Raw genomic sequence first — 16,485 nt, forward strand, 5'->3', positions numbered from 1 at the left:
CTGCGTGGTCGGTAGTAGTGGGTTTCAGTAGGGCTTGAGTATGTCCTTCGAGCTCTGCACAAGAAGGTGAGGAAAATAAATAGAAGTTGACCAGGACTCCTTTGCAACGTCGTCCTCTGAGGAGCACCATCTTGGATGTTTTTATTTAACTTTACGGTATTTAATTATTGAAAATGTGTTTAAAATGTTTTTATAAAAAATGTTGCTTTCTTAAAGCCAATGTTTTGTTCTACTATTGATAAAATTTGTTAAATACATTTTAAATCGACGTTAGACCGATATACATCTTCTGAAAGGCCAACTAGCCAAGCAAAGATGGATTTTCTTTGATCTTAGAAATATAAATTGATCTCTCGATCAATCATTACACCCCTAAAAAATAAATACATGCTTTTTTGTATAATTGAGTTTCGATCCTCTCCCTGCTTGCTATAACAGGCAGAAGCACTAATTGCAGTAGCATACAACTGCCACTAGATGTCGCTGTATGTGTACTATAGTAACAACAAACGGTGCCTCACCTGTTGCTGTGCCTGTCATAATGGTGAGAGCTGCCAGGGACTTGTTGCTGATGTAGTGGCTGTCGATCAGGAAGCGAGCCAAATCTTCCACCGCCTCAAACGGACGTTTTAGAACTTTCTGGGCCCACTCGCACACCAGATCGCAAGCTGCAAAGCGTACCTCTTCCTTTATGCTGCCCAGGTGGCCTGTCGGATCCAGGCCATCACACTGAAACTAAAAAAAATAAATATGTTGTTGTATGTATCCAAAACAAAGTAGTACATGAACTTAATTTGAAATACAAAGCAGAAAGTTGAACATGTGCTTACTCCGTCTCCAGTTTTGTGTAGATCTAGACTTGGTAAAGCTGGAATGTGAACAAAGGGCCTCTTCCTAAGTCCACTATAGCAATATGTAAGGCAGTGTTAAGATAAATACATTTAAGAATGAACTTTATAAACTACCTCTCAGTAGAATGCATTTCCCAAACTACAAACACAGTATTACTCCTTCTTAAAAACATGCTACAGGGAAACTTCTCACTTTTCCATGTCCAAATTATTATTGTACATCTACCCTACCACAATGTTAGCATCAAGGGTCACTAAAGGTCATGAATGTTGAAAGTTTTCTACTTTGATGTCAGGACAACAACAAAAAGTAATGCGTCATGAAGGTCAAGATCACTATGATTCCCCCGAGCACTTGTGTATTATGCTCCTGCTTCACAGAGGGAATTTATTTCATTTCTAGTCTATATTTAGAGAGCTTATGAACTGTAAGAGCAGATGGTAAGTGAGTAGAGACAGGCTGCTACAGTCCATTCCAGTAAAGGATATTTGGATTTTCCTCTCATGCCAAGTCGACGCGCTTTCATGTTTGGGAATACATTTTTCATCATTTTTCCAAAGTCGGCAGCACTCAGTGGATGATAGTTGAGATTGTCACAGAAGCTCCTGGAAAACCAACACAAATCCGAGTGAATTTAGTTAGGCAGTTTACACAAAAAAAGATTGATTTTCTACATTTGGACATATTACAGTATCCATTAACACAAAACTGTCTTGATATACTTTTGCTTTCTAACCTCATTTCACTAAGCAGCAAAGTTTGTGGCGAACTCACACAATTTGGTATCCCACCCACCACACTCTAATGTTATTCAATACAACTTAACACTATCCATACCTTTTGCAAAGAAAATAATGCAAAGTTCGAACAATATGCTTACAATTAAGGATACAACACCTAATCTGCTTTTTTCATTGGTGTGCAAAACTTTCACTCAGTGTGCAAAATGGATGTTAATATAGTGTTTTTGTTTTATCCATATATAGTGCAATCGTTTAGTGAACAATTAATATGTTTTAATTGTCTTTTTCTTTTCTTGACGTTTTAATTTTGTTACGGTATGTAAAAATCTTCACTGCTACCACAATTTCCCTGTTGTGGGATACATTGGTCTATTCCAGGGGTCACCAACGCAGTGCCCGCGGGCACCAGGTAGCCCGTAAGGACCAGATGAGTAGCCCGCTGGCCTGTTCTAAAAATAGCTCAAATAGCAGCACTTACCAGTGAGCTGCCTCCATTTTTAAAATATTATTTATTTACTAGCAAGCTGGTCTCGCTTTGCACGACATTTTTAATTCTAAGAGAGACAAAACTCAAATAGAATTTGAAAATCCAAGAAAATATTTTAAAGACTTGGTCTTCACTAGTTTAAATAAATTCATTTATTTTTTTAGTTGGCTTCTTATAACTTTCAGAAAGACAATTTTAGAGAAAAAATACAACCATAAAAATGATTTTAGGATTTTTAAACACATATACCTTTTAATATTTTAAATTCCTTCCTCTTCTTTCCTGACAATTTAAATCAATGTTCAAGTACATTTTTTTTTATTGTAAAGAATAATAAATACATTTAAATTTAATTCTTCATTTTAGCTTCTGTTTTTTTGACGAAGAATATTTGTGAAATATTTCTTCAAACTTATTATGATTAAAATTCAAAAAAATTATTCCGGCAAATCCAGAAAATCTTTAGAATCAAATTTAAATCTTATTTCAAAAAGTCTTTTGAATTTATTGAAAAATTTTTGTTCTGGAAAATCTAGATGAAATAATGATTTGTATTTGTTAGAAATATAGCTTGGTCCAATTTGTTATATATTCTAACAAAATGCAGATTGGATTTTAACCTATTTAAAACATGTCATCAAAATTCTAAAATTAATCTTAATCAGGAAATATTACTAATGATGTTCCATAAATTATTTTTTTTATTTTTTTTAAAAAGAGTCGAATTAGCTAGTTTTTGCCTTCTTTTTTTTCGGTTGAATTTTGAATTTTAAAGTCGATATTGAAGATAAACTATGTTTCAAAATTTTACTTTCATTTTTTTCCTGTTTTCTCCTCTTTTAAACCGTTCAATTAAGTGTTTTTTTCATAATTTATTCTCTACAAAAAACCTTCCGTAAAAGGAAAAAAAAATGTACAACGGAATGACGGACAGAAATACTCATTCATATATATATATATATATATATATATATATATATATATATATATATATATATATATATATATATATATATATATTAAAGGTAAATTGAGCAAATTGGCTATTTCTGGCAATTTGTTTACGTGTGTATCAAACTGGTAGCCCTTCGCAGTAATCAGTACCCAAGAAGTAGCTCTTGGTTTCAAAAATTTGGTGACCCCTGGTCTATTCTATCAAACCGAATGGTGATTGTTGCACATTTCTGTAGAACCACAATAACGAGCATGTTGTTAAATTGACACCAATCATAAATTGAGCATTATTATTGATACCAGATTATATTTTTTTCATTGGGTGTCATTATAAGGTGTAGACGTATGTCAGTGTGTTTATTGACATTGTACATGTAAAATTAAACAAAACCCAGATTAGGATTTAAAAAATGCGTTAAAAAGCACCCATAAATGGTAAAAGTTTGGACACTCCAAGTAGATGTAATACTTTTTTTTATAAAATCTGTTGTTATCAGTTATTATTGGATGGAAATTATGTTTGATTCTGATTCTGAGTCTGATGTTTCAGGCCACAATAGAAATAACATGGTTATACATTGCTGAACATCGTGTTCCTTTTGAGCCTTTTCACCTGTCTATCCCAAAGGCGCCAATATATCTGTGGGTGGAGGGAGGTCTGAATTTAGTCGAGTTAGAAAGACAGTTACATAACACTGTCAGAGCATTTCAATGGCTGTCTCAGACTTTCCATTCTAATATTACTAGCACATGCTGCTGTGCGATTCTCAGGCCTGTGGCGTCTATTTATAATGATGCTTTAGCCAGCAGCAATTTAAAGGAGAAAGAAAATGTAACTGTGAGGAAAAAGTCATAAACATCATATTGCTGTGAGGTATACATTTATGTTGTGATAAAGTATTTTATCATCATTATTTACTCACTTGTATTCATCATAGACCTCCTGTTTAGGGAGCGAGGTCTCTGGATATTCCTCTAAGTGATTGCGGATCCAGTTGAAGGCATGCATCTGCTGAGTACGGCTTGATGACACGGCACACTGGTCACTGACAACACACCATCAATTCATATAATAAGTCATTCGGACACAAAGTTACTTCTTAAATATGTTCACCTTTTGTCGCTGGTACTGCTGGGACCAGAAGGCAACTTAAGGTAGAGGTAGAGTTTTTCAATGTCTGTGAACTTTTCAACATCTTGCTGTCGAAAAAACAGGGAAACCGAATAATTAGTATTTGTGTACCACAAAGAGCAGAGTTCACATGTTTGTTGTATGTAGCCAGCTTTTTTTTTGTGTGAGGCTCTTTGAGATCAGGGGTTCTTTCCACGACAGAGGGACCGGAGGCCCACTAATATATTAACATTGAATATTTAACTTACTTATAGACCAGGTCAAATGTTATTAAAGCATTTGTTTACTACAAAGATTATTATCAAGATTAGGTCAGGCTGATTACAAAAATAAATACTAATCAAATATATTGCAAAAGAAGGGACTCATAAAAACTGGTAAAAAAATAAATCTACACACAATTAAGCAGTGCTAACATAAACACATTTTAAATACGCCAACAGTAAATAATAATAATAAGTGGCCCTGATATGTCAAAAGGCATTAATAAATCATGTTCTTTTCGAATACCTTTATAACTGATAACGGTAGTTCAGCCGGAATATGCTCATTTCCAAAATTGGATTTACAGCCCCGAAATATTGTTATTGTTTTCATTTCGATGCCCCGCCCCCCAACGTTTGATCAATTAGAAAGTCTGTGAGTGTGTCACATCCAGGTTGCCAATTACACACCGCTCTTTTCGTCAAGCTACTGCCACTGGTAAAGTTACTAAACATGTCAGACCTTAGGAAATCTAAAAGGCGTCGTTACGATTCTCAACTTATTCATGACAAGGCAAGGAACAAAATCAAGATTTGTATCAGGGATGCCTTTGAAAGATGGAGACGATTGAAGGCGGAGAAGATTTTTTCATCTGACGCCAAACTTGCTAATTTCCTCCTTAATAGATAAGTCAGGCATTTACGTTTTCTTATTACTTGTAATAAATAGAAATGGGCACTTTGTAAAACTATATTGTCCAATACAGTCTATGATATTGTCTAACAAAGCTAGTATGTTTGTGCAAGAAATGCTTAGCATGCTAGCCCGGTCAATGACTAACAGGGGAAATATATGCCCGTTAGCCTGTATGTCAATGTGTCATCCAACTGACAGGTCAAAAAAATATTTGTGACAAATAAAACCTATGTGGATATGGGTAGTGTCAGTGCCTATTTCCAGTGCATTAAAAAATTAGCACGGCTAATTGCGGTTTCTCGTACTGTATGTGCATCAAACACATATGGGGTGGTATTTGCTTGGCACAAAATAATGCATTACATGTAATGATTTTCTACTTTGTGTATTGACATGGTGGCAGGCTATATGATTTATGCGTAACGTGGTTTTTTCGCATTACAAAGGTTAGCTCATAGAATTGCACTCTGCACTGAAAGATGGTGATGTGCGTACAAGAGAATGCAATGCGTCAGATTGGATGCAACATGGAGTTATGCTGAACGAAATGTGGCAGTAATTTTACTGTTGGCCTATGCGATTTATAATATATTATTATATACATAATTATTCCAATAGTGGTCCGTGCGGTCAAAGTAGACATTTTAGCAGGGCCAACAATCTGTCCCGACTCCCCCACGAAAATATTGCTTTGTAAATTTACAAATACATTTGGCAAATGGACATCAGTAAAATGTGGCATAATGACTTGGTAAACCATGTTGCAAGAAGCATAAACAAGAGAAAGCTACAGCTTATGACTCAGCGATCACCATTTGAAGTTCTTTGGAGTAGAATTCGGATTCGGTTGTTTATCTGGCAACCTCAGTCATGGAGAGTGATAGGGGACTATCACTGGAGTACCCAGAGGGAACCCACGCATTCACGGGGAGAACATGCAAACTCCACACAGAAAGATCCCGAGCCTGGGATTGTACCCAGGACTGCAGGACCTTCGTATTGTGAGGCAGACGCACTAACCCCTCTGCCACCGTGAAGCCCAAACGTAATACAATGATTTGCAAATAATTTTCAGCCGATATTCAGTTGAATATGCTACAAAGACAACATATTTGATGCTCAAACTGCTAAAATATTTTTTTTTTGCAAATGATCATTAACTTTAGAATTTGATGCCAGCAACACGTGACAAAGAAGTTGGGAAAGGTGGCAATAAATACTGAAAAAGTTGAGAAATTCTCATCAAACACTTATTTGGAACATCCCACAGGCTAATTGAGAACAGGTGGGTGCCATGATTGGGTATAAAAGCAGCTTCCATGAAATGCTAAGTAATTCACAAACAAGGATGCGGCGAGAGTTACCAATTTGTAAGCAAATTGTCGAACAGTTTTAGAACATTTCTCAACGAGCTATTGCAAGGAATTTAGGGATTTTACCATCTACGGTCCGTAAAATCATCAAAAGGTTCAGAGAATCTGGAGAAATCACTGCACGTAAGCAAAAATATTACAGACCGTTGATCCATCAGGCAGTACTACATCAAAAACAGACATCTGTGTGTAAAGGATATCACCACATGGGCTCAGGAACACTTCATAAATCCACTGTCAGTAACTACAGTTGATTGCTACATCTGTAAGTGCAAGTTAAAACTCTTCTATGCAAAGCAAAACCCATTTATCAATAACACCAAGGAACGCCGCTGGCTTCGCTGGGCCCGAGCTCATCTAGGATGGACTGATGCAAAGTGGTTCAAGTGTTCTGTGGTCTGACGAGTCCACATTTCAAATTATATTTGGAAACTGTGGACGTGGTGTCCTCCGGAAAAAAGAGGAAAATAATTATCCGGATTGTTATAGGCGCCAAGTTCAAAGGCCAGCATCTGTGATGGTATGGGGGTGTATTAGTGCTGAAGGCATGGGTAACTTACACATTTGTGAATGCACCATTAATACAGAATGGTCCATACAGGTTTTGGAGCAAAATATGTTGTCAACCAAACAACATTATCATGGACGCTCCTGCTTATTTCAGCAAGACAATGCCAAGCCATGTGTTACAACAGCATGGTTTCGTAGTAAAAGAGTGCGGGTACTTTCCTGGCCCGCCTGCAGTCCAGACCTGTTTCCCATCGAAAATGTGTGGTGCATTATGAAGTGTAAAGTACGACAGCGGAGACCCCGGACTGTTGAACGACTGAAGCTCTACATAAAACAAGAATGGGAAGGAATTCCACTTTCAAAGTTTCAACAATTAGTTTACTCAGTTCCCAAACGTTTATTGAGTGTTGTTAAAAGAAAAGGTGATGTAACACAGTCGTGAACATGCCCTTTCCCAACTACTTTGGCATGTGTTGCAGCCATTAATTTCTAAGTTAATTGTTATTTGCAAAAAAAAGATAAAGTTTATGAGTTTGAACATCAAATATCTTGTCTTTGTAGTGCATTCAACTGAATATGAGTTTAAAAGGATTTGCAAATCATAGTATTCCGTTTATATTTACATCCAACACTATTTCCCAACTCATATGGAAATGTGGTTTGTACAATGTTTTTAATTTTCTTATAACAAACATGGCATTTGTAATAGAGTAAGCGACCGTTTGTTATTTGTTTTTTGCGTATGCAAAAACTTTGTTTTACTGCTTTGAATGAAATTAAATGAATTATTGAACGTATCTGCCAATATGGAAGATTATATATCCAAGATCAAATACTTCTTTAAACTGGACTTTAGGACAATACGAATGTGATCCTACCAAATACGTTTTCATGGAGGATAGATAGTGCTGCTTCAAATACAAATCGGTAAGAAACTTAAAATATTTAACTTATTTTTTTAGCAAATGGGACTTTATCAAAAGCTTTTAGACCCATTTATTATAATATGATCATAATGTTTTAATGAAACATTCATTTTTGTGTTCCTTTAATGTGCATCATGTAATAATGATTGGAACATGTGAATTTCCATCCATTTCCTACTGCTTGTCCCTTTCAGGGTTGCTGGAGCCTAGCTGCATTCGGGCGGAAGGCAGGGTACACCATGGACTAGCCATCACAGGGCCAACACAGATAGACAGACAACATTCACACATTAGAGAGACATTTAGTGTTGCCAATCAACCTATCCCAAGGTGTATGTCTTTGGAGGTGGAAGGAACGGAACCCACGCAGTCACGGGGGGAACATGCAAACTCCACACAGAGAGACCCTGAGCCTGGGGGTCGAACACAGGACCTTTGTATTGTGAGGCACATACACTAACCCCTTACCCACCATGCGGCCCACACATATGAATTGAAGTTTGAAAAACAACAACAAAACAACTACAGTCCAGAGGCATCAATGCCTAAGCTAGTGTAAAGGTCACCCCATGTCACTGACCCAACAGAAACAAAGAAAGTGAATGACTGAAAAGAAGCTTCACAAGGTTTATTTCATTTTGCTATGGATAGCTCAAAAACGTATTGGCACATTTTTCATTAAACTTTTAGAAAATGTAATAAAATGAAGCAGTAACAAGTGGTTAAATTTTTGGCGTGATACGAATCATCTTTTGGATTGAGGACTTTTTTTTTTTTTAAGTATTTGGAGGTAAAGCCTGACGGGGGTCTCTCAATAGTGCTTTTTTAGTTTGTCCATATGCATTTTACACATAACCCAGTTTTGCCCAAAAGTACAGTTGTCCCTCGCCACATTGTGTGTCGAAGTTTGCAGTTTCAATCTATCGTGCACATTATTTGTATTTTTGGCCTAAATTAGGCATTTTCAAGCATAAAAATGGTTAGATGAACTAAAACTATGATTAGTACAGTAGCATTGGCCACGAGAAGAGCCCTAGCCAATCTGAACACGCGGTTTAGTATCATGGCCAATGATTGGCTCAGCCTTAGTCAGCATTACTGTATTGGATTAAACAAGTGCAAAGGTGACTATGTGGGTGTTATTTAATGTCTCGAGGGCTCGCATTGGATGGTCATAAACAGGTTTGTATGCACGAGCTATGAAAATATGACATTTATAATGAAGGATTCCTACTTCTCAGCAATTGATTTACCACGGTCAGGTCCAAAACCATTTAACTGTAATAAACTAGAGATTACTGTTTTGCAAAAAGCTTTGACACTGTTGCTCTGATCCTCCCTTTGGAACTGGAAAATTGTTGGGCATAAGTTTTGAAAAAGGTGACAGTTCATTCACAGTGTACAATGTGGGCCATTTGGAGTCTTTAATTTATCTCACGGGCAGCACCGTGAAACGGGTTAATGCATGTGCCTCACAATACAAAGGTCCTGAGTTTGCATGTTCTCGTGACTGCGTGGGTTCTCACCAGCTTCCTCCCACCGCCAAAAACATGCACCTGGGGATAGGTTGAATGGCAACACTAAATTGGGCCTAGTGTGTCAATGTGAGTGTGAAAGTTGTCTGTCTATCTGTGTTGGGCATGTGATGAGGCGGCGACTTGTCCAGGGTGTACACCGCCTTCCACCCGAAGGCAGTTGAGATAGGCTCCAGCGACCCCAAACAGGACAAGCGGTAGAAAATGGATGGATTGATGGAATTTATCTCACATTCAGGTTTTTGGACTTTCTGAAAGATCCGAATTGTCTGCTGAGAATGCACACAAGCATATTGTTTGTAGAACTTGGAATCATAGACTCATAGAATTAGGCTGCATATAATGTGGCTGCCGAGAAAGCTCTAACTTTTGGAAACGCTACAAAGGTTATATCCTGCCCCCTCTCTGGTTTTGAGCATGTAAGCTACGCATGCACACCCGTGTTGACTAGTCACTTTTTTTGGTGGCTGCTTCCTATTGTCCAGTTTTTCTCTGCTTCCCAGCGTGTACAGTCAGAAAAAGGTGCAAGTTATCAGACATGATGGCAAATTGTTGGTCGCTTGTCTGGCACTGCTTTTCTGTAGTGTATGTGCGCACGCTACAGGCATGTGCAAGTGTACAAGACAGCTGTAATGAGCGCCAGTCATTTTATTTTTACTCAATTTGATTTGTAATTGTAAAAAATACACATTTGTCTTTTGATTTGTTCTTTTCAACCGCTATTGATAACATATGCTAGCCAGGGATGACTTATATTTTTTGGTATGAAATTACTTACATTTTCTTTAAAGTGGTAAAGCACTTTTTTGACTATCATTTACAATCCTTATAAAAGACAAGCACACCTGCTTTTCTTTTCTTGATCTATTCTAACTTGTAAATAAATACAAGCAAAAGTCTGCTTACAATGGAGTTTAAGAGTCTCTCTATTCAGTCCATAAAAGCGCTTAAAAAAACCTCCGAAAACATCCCTCAATGTTTTATATACACGCTGTAAGTATATGTAATGTAGTAACAGCGTAAAAACATGTAATATTTACATATTTTACTCATTTTAAGCATACAGCGAGCGGTACATTCATTTCATAAACGCATTCACAACGTTAATTTTTTCTTTTAACTAAAACACTAAATACTACTCACTGCAGAATTCATGAAAGCCAACAAACATAACAAAACATCACCTACTGTACATTGTTTGCTCTCACTGGGATGCTGACTGTTGATAAATTGCTATATTCTCGGTTAAAAGAAGAATGAATCATAATCCTCATGAAGGGTAAAAAAAAGGTGGTTACCATCCAGCGTCTTTCTTGCCATCTCTGGGTCTAAATTGGCTGTCAAAGTGAACCAATTTTTCTGTCCACATCATTTTGGTATCCAGGTGATCTAGAATAAACTTTCACAATCTCAGATGTCACCAGCTGATGTCAATACAGCAGCATAAGGAAGTTATTCCTTTCTGACGAATGTGCTGCTAAATGTTGGTCAGTAACATAAGCGCTTGTAATGACAATATCACTAATACTTAGTTAATATTCAGGTCATGAAATGTAAATGGAGTATTGTTGGCGCATTTGAATGGTTATTGGGTTTTATGTTCAGAATAAATGCAAAAGACGCAATAACATCATGGGTCCCTTTGGCTACATTGTAAGCACACTTTTATTTACATTCATTTATGAATTAGAATGCATATAAATCATCCTTGTATCTCATAGGGACTGTGAGTTATAGGCAAAATTTTAGTGCAGTTCCCCAACCTATAAGCATTCCCAGTCATCCATCTTTTTTAAAAGAAGTGAACTGACTACCAGTAATTGCTGAGCTTTTAAAAAAAATTAATTAAAGGGTTAAATTAGGTTTGCTTCTTCCTAAAGCTTTTTGGGCATGTTGCTTATTGTACATTTTGTAAAGCATTTTTGAAGTAGAAAATGGATGGACCGATGGATGTTTCAAAATAAAATAAACTTTGACTTTATGATTATCCGTCGGGATTATCCCAATCTTTTGCTGAAAATATTCAAAATCACCCGCAATAAAAAATCCGGACTCCTGACTGCCTTGCTTGTTCTTCTGTTGTCTTTCTTAGGTAGTTGGCTAACAGCCTTTGAGTGTGCATTCTTGACGTGCACTAAAGACAGTAGTAAATCTAATAACAGTTTAAAAAAGTTGTATCACACTCTTCTGTTTCATCTCTAATCTAGTTCTTCATCATAATTTGTACACTGCAAATTATTTGCCACTTTCCAAGATTTAACATTTAATGTTTAGACATTTCCCTAGTCTTAGAAGCTATTTACTCTTTTTTAGTCATTGACCTCACATCATAATTTTATTTTTTGCATTAACAATGTAATTTATCCATTCTAGTTTAAAAATGTTAACATTTAGAAAATATGTATTCAAATAAAATGTTTTGGTTTTAATCCACATAGAAAATCGTGTTTAAAAATTCTGCAACATCCCAAGGATGATTGATTTAAGAATAGCAAGTTGAATAATTTTTTTTGTTAATTTACTGCTTTAGGTGAGAACCTTACGTAAGCCCTTTTTGGGTTTCTTTTCTCACTTGTACTTATTTCTTATAATGTATTTCTCATTACTCATTTCTTGTGTCTATGTTTTTAACAATGTTACCTTTTGTACTGTTTATATTGTGCGAATAAATAAAATAAATAATGCTTGTGTTCAGAATAAAATGTTTATGTATATCTGTAAAATGTTTCACATTGCTCTATATTCAAATCTTAATATAGGATGTCTTATCAAGTCAAATTAACTAGCTGCTTAGACAGATAATTTCACTAGTTTGTAGTATTATTTTTCAGCTCTTTTTTCGATGATACAAAACATAAAATGTGTTAGAGTACGTTGGGTCCCATTTTCTTCCTGTTACCTTATTGGATGCTGTCATTGGCGTAGTAACAGTGCAGATTAAGATAACCTTGACTAACAATGAGGAGAATGGAGATGGATGAGACCCTGTCAAGGAAACCTCCACACAAGCATCCAGCCTCCTTACTTTTTCTCTCTTGGAAAAAAAACACTGCACTAGATTTTTCTCACTTTAAATCTAACATTTTCCGAGGCATTTTTTAATGCTACAGTAAGAGGTTTATTCGTTAAGAAATCTGAATTAACGACTCATCTTGTTTAATAGCCTTGTGGCGATCAACAGTACTGCAGTAACTGACATAACTTCACGTCACATCAGCACAACACACCCAACATGTAACCTTGTGCACAACCTCTGGGACTGTTTATGCAAGGCTTTGTTTTATCCATGCAGGCCCCTTGTGTACACCACACAGATACAGATCAGTGCAGTGGAAACATTAAAAGTCATCCAGCTTACAATATAATTATTTCACTAAGCATGGGCTATAGAATCAAGCTTCAACTGGGCAGTCCCCTTCCTCCTTTTCTGCCTATTTTAAAACACAGGAGCATGGTGCTCATCACTCATCACGCAGGGCTCCGGCTCACTTGTCCTTGACGTTGCCTTTTCAGCAGAGAGCAGCGCTGTGTACTAATGATGCTGACGGAGAAAGCGGGCAAGCCAGGATGGTAAGATGCCTGCCAAATGACTCTTAACTAGAAGACAGAATGTGTGGGCAACATGGGAGCCCCAGGAAAAATTGGGTGTCAAAGGCTATCCATCGGAGCGATTGTCTTACAAAAGGATTATAAATGATAAGGAAAGGTTAAAAAAAAAAAAAAAAAGAAAAAAAAAAAAAAAAAGTGCAGTTCCCCTTAAGGTATCATTAAAACCGGGTGGCGAGGCTGAACATGTTACACACAGAGGAAGAGAAAGAATAAGGAACTGGTTTAAATATTGTGTTGATATTGTTGAACTGTCAATAGCACTCACCATAAATACAATTGACAATTACAGTTAATAAATGTGGTTAGAAATGGTATCGGCTGATCTCACTCCTGGATGATTGATATCGGTTGAAATCCGCATAATGACCCTCGCAGGGGACATTCTTAATTTTGACTATATCCTGAGGCCAAAACAAAAACACACAGTTGCCATAAATACAGTTTAGAAACCCCGGTACAACTCTAACCTTTTCCAAGTATGCCTTTACAGTCATCGCTTGTCTATTGCTGTTAATTTGTTCAAGGCCTGAATGTAGTAAATATATTTCAGCAAAGTTGGATACATTAATTATAAATCGAATATTTTCATAACTACAGCATAAAAAAATCTGTTTACAACCTTTCTACATATTTTTCAAACAATATAAGAGCTCTGTAGACATGAAATAACACCCATTTGTCACCTTTAAGCTCGTTTAACCCAATATGTTATTAAGGCTGAGCCAATCTGGCCAAGGTCTGATTGGTTTGGTTTCCTTTAGTGGCCAATACTAATGTAGAATTGATATTTCCAGTGCATTCGGCCTTTTTATGCCTAACAATTCTTAATTTAGGCCAAACAATGTTGTATATTCTGATTCTGATAATACACTTTTGGAGGTGGCGACTTTTCCAGGATGTACTCTGCCTTCCGCCCAAATGCAGCTGAGACAGGCTCCCGGGGGGCTACCTCAAAAGGGACAACGGTAGAAAATGGATTAATGGAAGAGCGATGTGGCGAAATTTGACTCTAAATACGTCCCTTGCTTGTGTTCCTGCAAGGCATTGACTTCGTAAGAAAAATGACTAAGATTCATTTAAGTATCCCAAAACTTTTCTCCTTCAAGTGAACTCACAGCTCTCATGTTGCTAGAAAGAGCCTGGTTGGGTCAAATGAAATCAAATCTGCCTCTCAGGATGCCCCACTGCATTCGGAGTGCACAAATACACATCCTCACAGTGCCAACATGTACCTCCGCTCAGACATTTCCCTGCTTTGCCCCCTAAGAATAAACACATCACGTCAACCATTTCTATTTCCCTGCTCTGTTTTTATTGTTGTTGTTGTTAGGGAACCACAGGTTTCCAGTGGCAGCAGGCAGGCAGACAACATGCTATATGATAGGGTGTTGATATAGGTTGATTCCACTAGTCCACATTTAAAACTCTTTGGGCCTACTATTAAATGTCAGACTTGATCAAATAGTTCTGTGTCTGGCCCAAAATTTGCATATTGAGTTGTTTTAACTGCTCAGTTAAAACCACAATATTCTCATCAAACCCTATGAAAGACTGGCCATGACACTAGGTGGTACCCCAGGATAGACTCCAGCTCACCCATCAACCTTAACAGGACAAGCGGTAGAAATTAAATCAGTGAATGATTCTCATTGTGCTGTTCAAGACAGTAAATAATGACAACCCTTCTTGGCCTTCCAGGAGGTATAAACACCAAGTGGGCTTAGAATATGATCTGAAAGTGCAAAGGAACAGTACCTCAAAAGAAGTATCTTGTGATAAAAGAACAGACTGAATACTATCCATCCATCCATTTTCTACTGCTTATTTCCTTTAGGGTCGCGGGGGGCGCTGGTGCCTATCTCAGCTACAATCGGGCGGAAGGCGCCGTACACCCTGGACAAGTTGCCACCTCATCGCAAGGCCAACACAGATAGACAACATTCACACTCACATTCATACACTAGGGCCAATTTAGTGTTGCCAATCAACCTATCCCCAGGTGCATGTGTTTGGAAGTGGGAGGAAGCCGGAGTACCCGGAGGGAACCCACGCAGTCACGGGGAGGACATGCAAACTCCACACAGAAAGATCCCGTGCCTGGGATTGAACCTCAGACTACTCAGGACCTCCGTATTGTGAGGCATATGCACTAACCCCTTCACCACTGTGCTGCCCGACTGAATATTATAAATGCAGAAATTAATAAGCTGTATATATTGTAATGTAGAGGTTCTTAACCTTTTTTACCTTGGGGCCCAACTTTTCTACAATAAAGGGCCCACTCAAATATTAACACTGAATTATTCATTTTACTCCTTATTCTAATCGTATTAAATGATTATATCTAACCTATTTATATTTTGAAACCTTGTCATATTATATGAAACCATGTGTTAATCACCTAAATTATTATTTAACATATAAACCTTATGTTTAAGTCATGTGAATTAGAAAAATAAGTACTAATAAAAAGCATAAGAAAGGTCTCAAATAGCTGACGAAAAATTACTTTACATGCAACTATGTTGTGCTAAAATAAATACTGTAAGTTGGTAATGAATATGTTTCTTAACTAAACTGTCAATGAAACTAAAGTGCAAATGAATATACCGCTTTGCAACTATAGTCGTCATTTTTGCGCTTAAGTTGTACAGAGACATGTGAGGAACAATAACAATGTCGCGTAGTGATTACGTCATTGCGACATCGCCATGGCGACGACTTGAAGGATATGAATTGACATTTTCTTTTTGGAGCTTTTTAGTTTATTTTGGGACTGGACAATGTAGTTAGATGTTGGGAAACGGTCAGCGAATAATATATTTTGGGGGGTATGTGTTTGTTGGTCTTGTGTGCTGTGGTGTGAATGGTGTGTCTGTGGGTTTATTAGTGGGGGTATTGTTTTCCTTAGAAATAGCAGATGATAATGCAATTTTTAGTTACAAGATTTTCATGTCTATGAAACTTATGTTATTAAGAGAATCAATCAAAGATATTATGTATTTACTTAGGTCATATGGTTTATATTAATGATAATGAAGTTGGAATAATTAGTTATAACTGCAATGGTCTTGCAGACAACAGAAAAAGAAAACTTATATTTATGTGGCTGAAGGCAAAAGAACAAGATATTTTTTGTCTTCAAGAAACACATTCAACAAATTTAGATGAACCTAAATGGAGAAAAGAATGGGATGGTCCGATTTTCTTTTCACATGGTCACAGAAACTCAAAAGGTGTTATGATTTTGATTAAAAATACATTTAATTTTCAATTTAATTCTATGGAAAAAGACTCACAAGGACGCTGGTTAATATTAAATATGATTATTCAGGATCAAAAGATGTGCATTTTGAATCTGTATGGGCCAAATGTTGATGAACCTTCCTTTTTTGAAGAAATAAATGATATGTTGCAAGAACAACAAGGAGAAATTATTACTGTGGGGGACTTTAATGTTGCTT

At 36.8% G+C, this 16,485-nt stretch overlaps 1 protein-coding gene across 1 annotated transcript in view; it reads right to left on the reverse strand.

The window, feature by feature from the left end:
• Positions 1-16,485, reverse strand: part of LOC133539682 (DNA-binding protein RFX7-like) — a 48,493-nt gene that overhangs the window by 15,872 nt on the left and 16,136 nt on the right. Inside the window, exons 3-7 of the mRNA XM_061881775.1 lie at positions 4,151-4,236; positions 3,960-4,082; positions 1,337-1,457; positions 831-911; positions 522-735 (exon numbers count right to left, since the gene is read on the reverse strand). Of these exons, the coding sequence (XP_061737759.1) occupies positions 522-735; positions 831-911; positions 1,337-1,457; positions 3,960-4,082; positions 4,151-4,236 (625 nt within the window). The remainder of the gene's footprint in view (positions 1-521; positions 736-830; positions 912-1,336; positions 1,458-3,959; positions 4,083-4,150; positions 4,237-16,485) is intronic.

This window comes from Nerophis ophidion, linkage group LG02, assembly GCF_033978795.1.
Source record: "Nerophis ophidion isolate RoL-2023_Sa linkage group LG02, RoL_Noph_v1.0, whole genome shotgun sequence".
NCBI classification, from domain to species: Eukaryota; Metazoa; Chordata; class Actinopteri; order Syngnathiformes; family Syngnathidae; genus Nerophis; species Nerophis ophidion.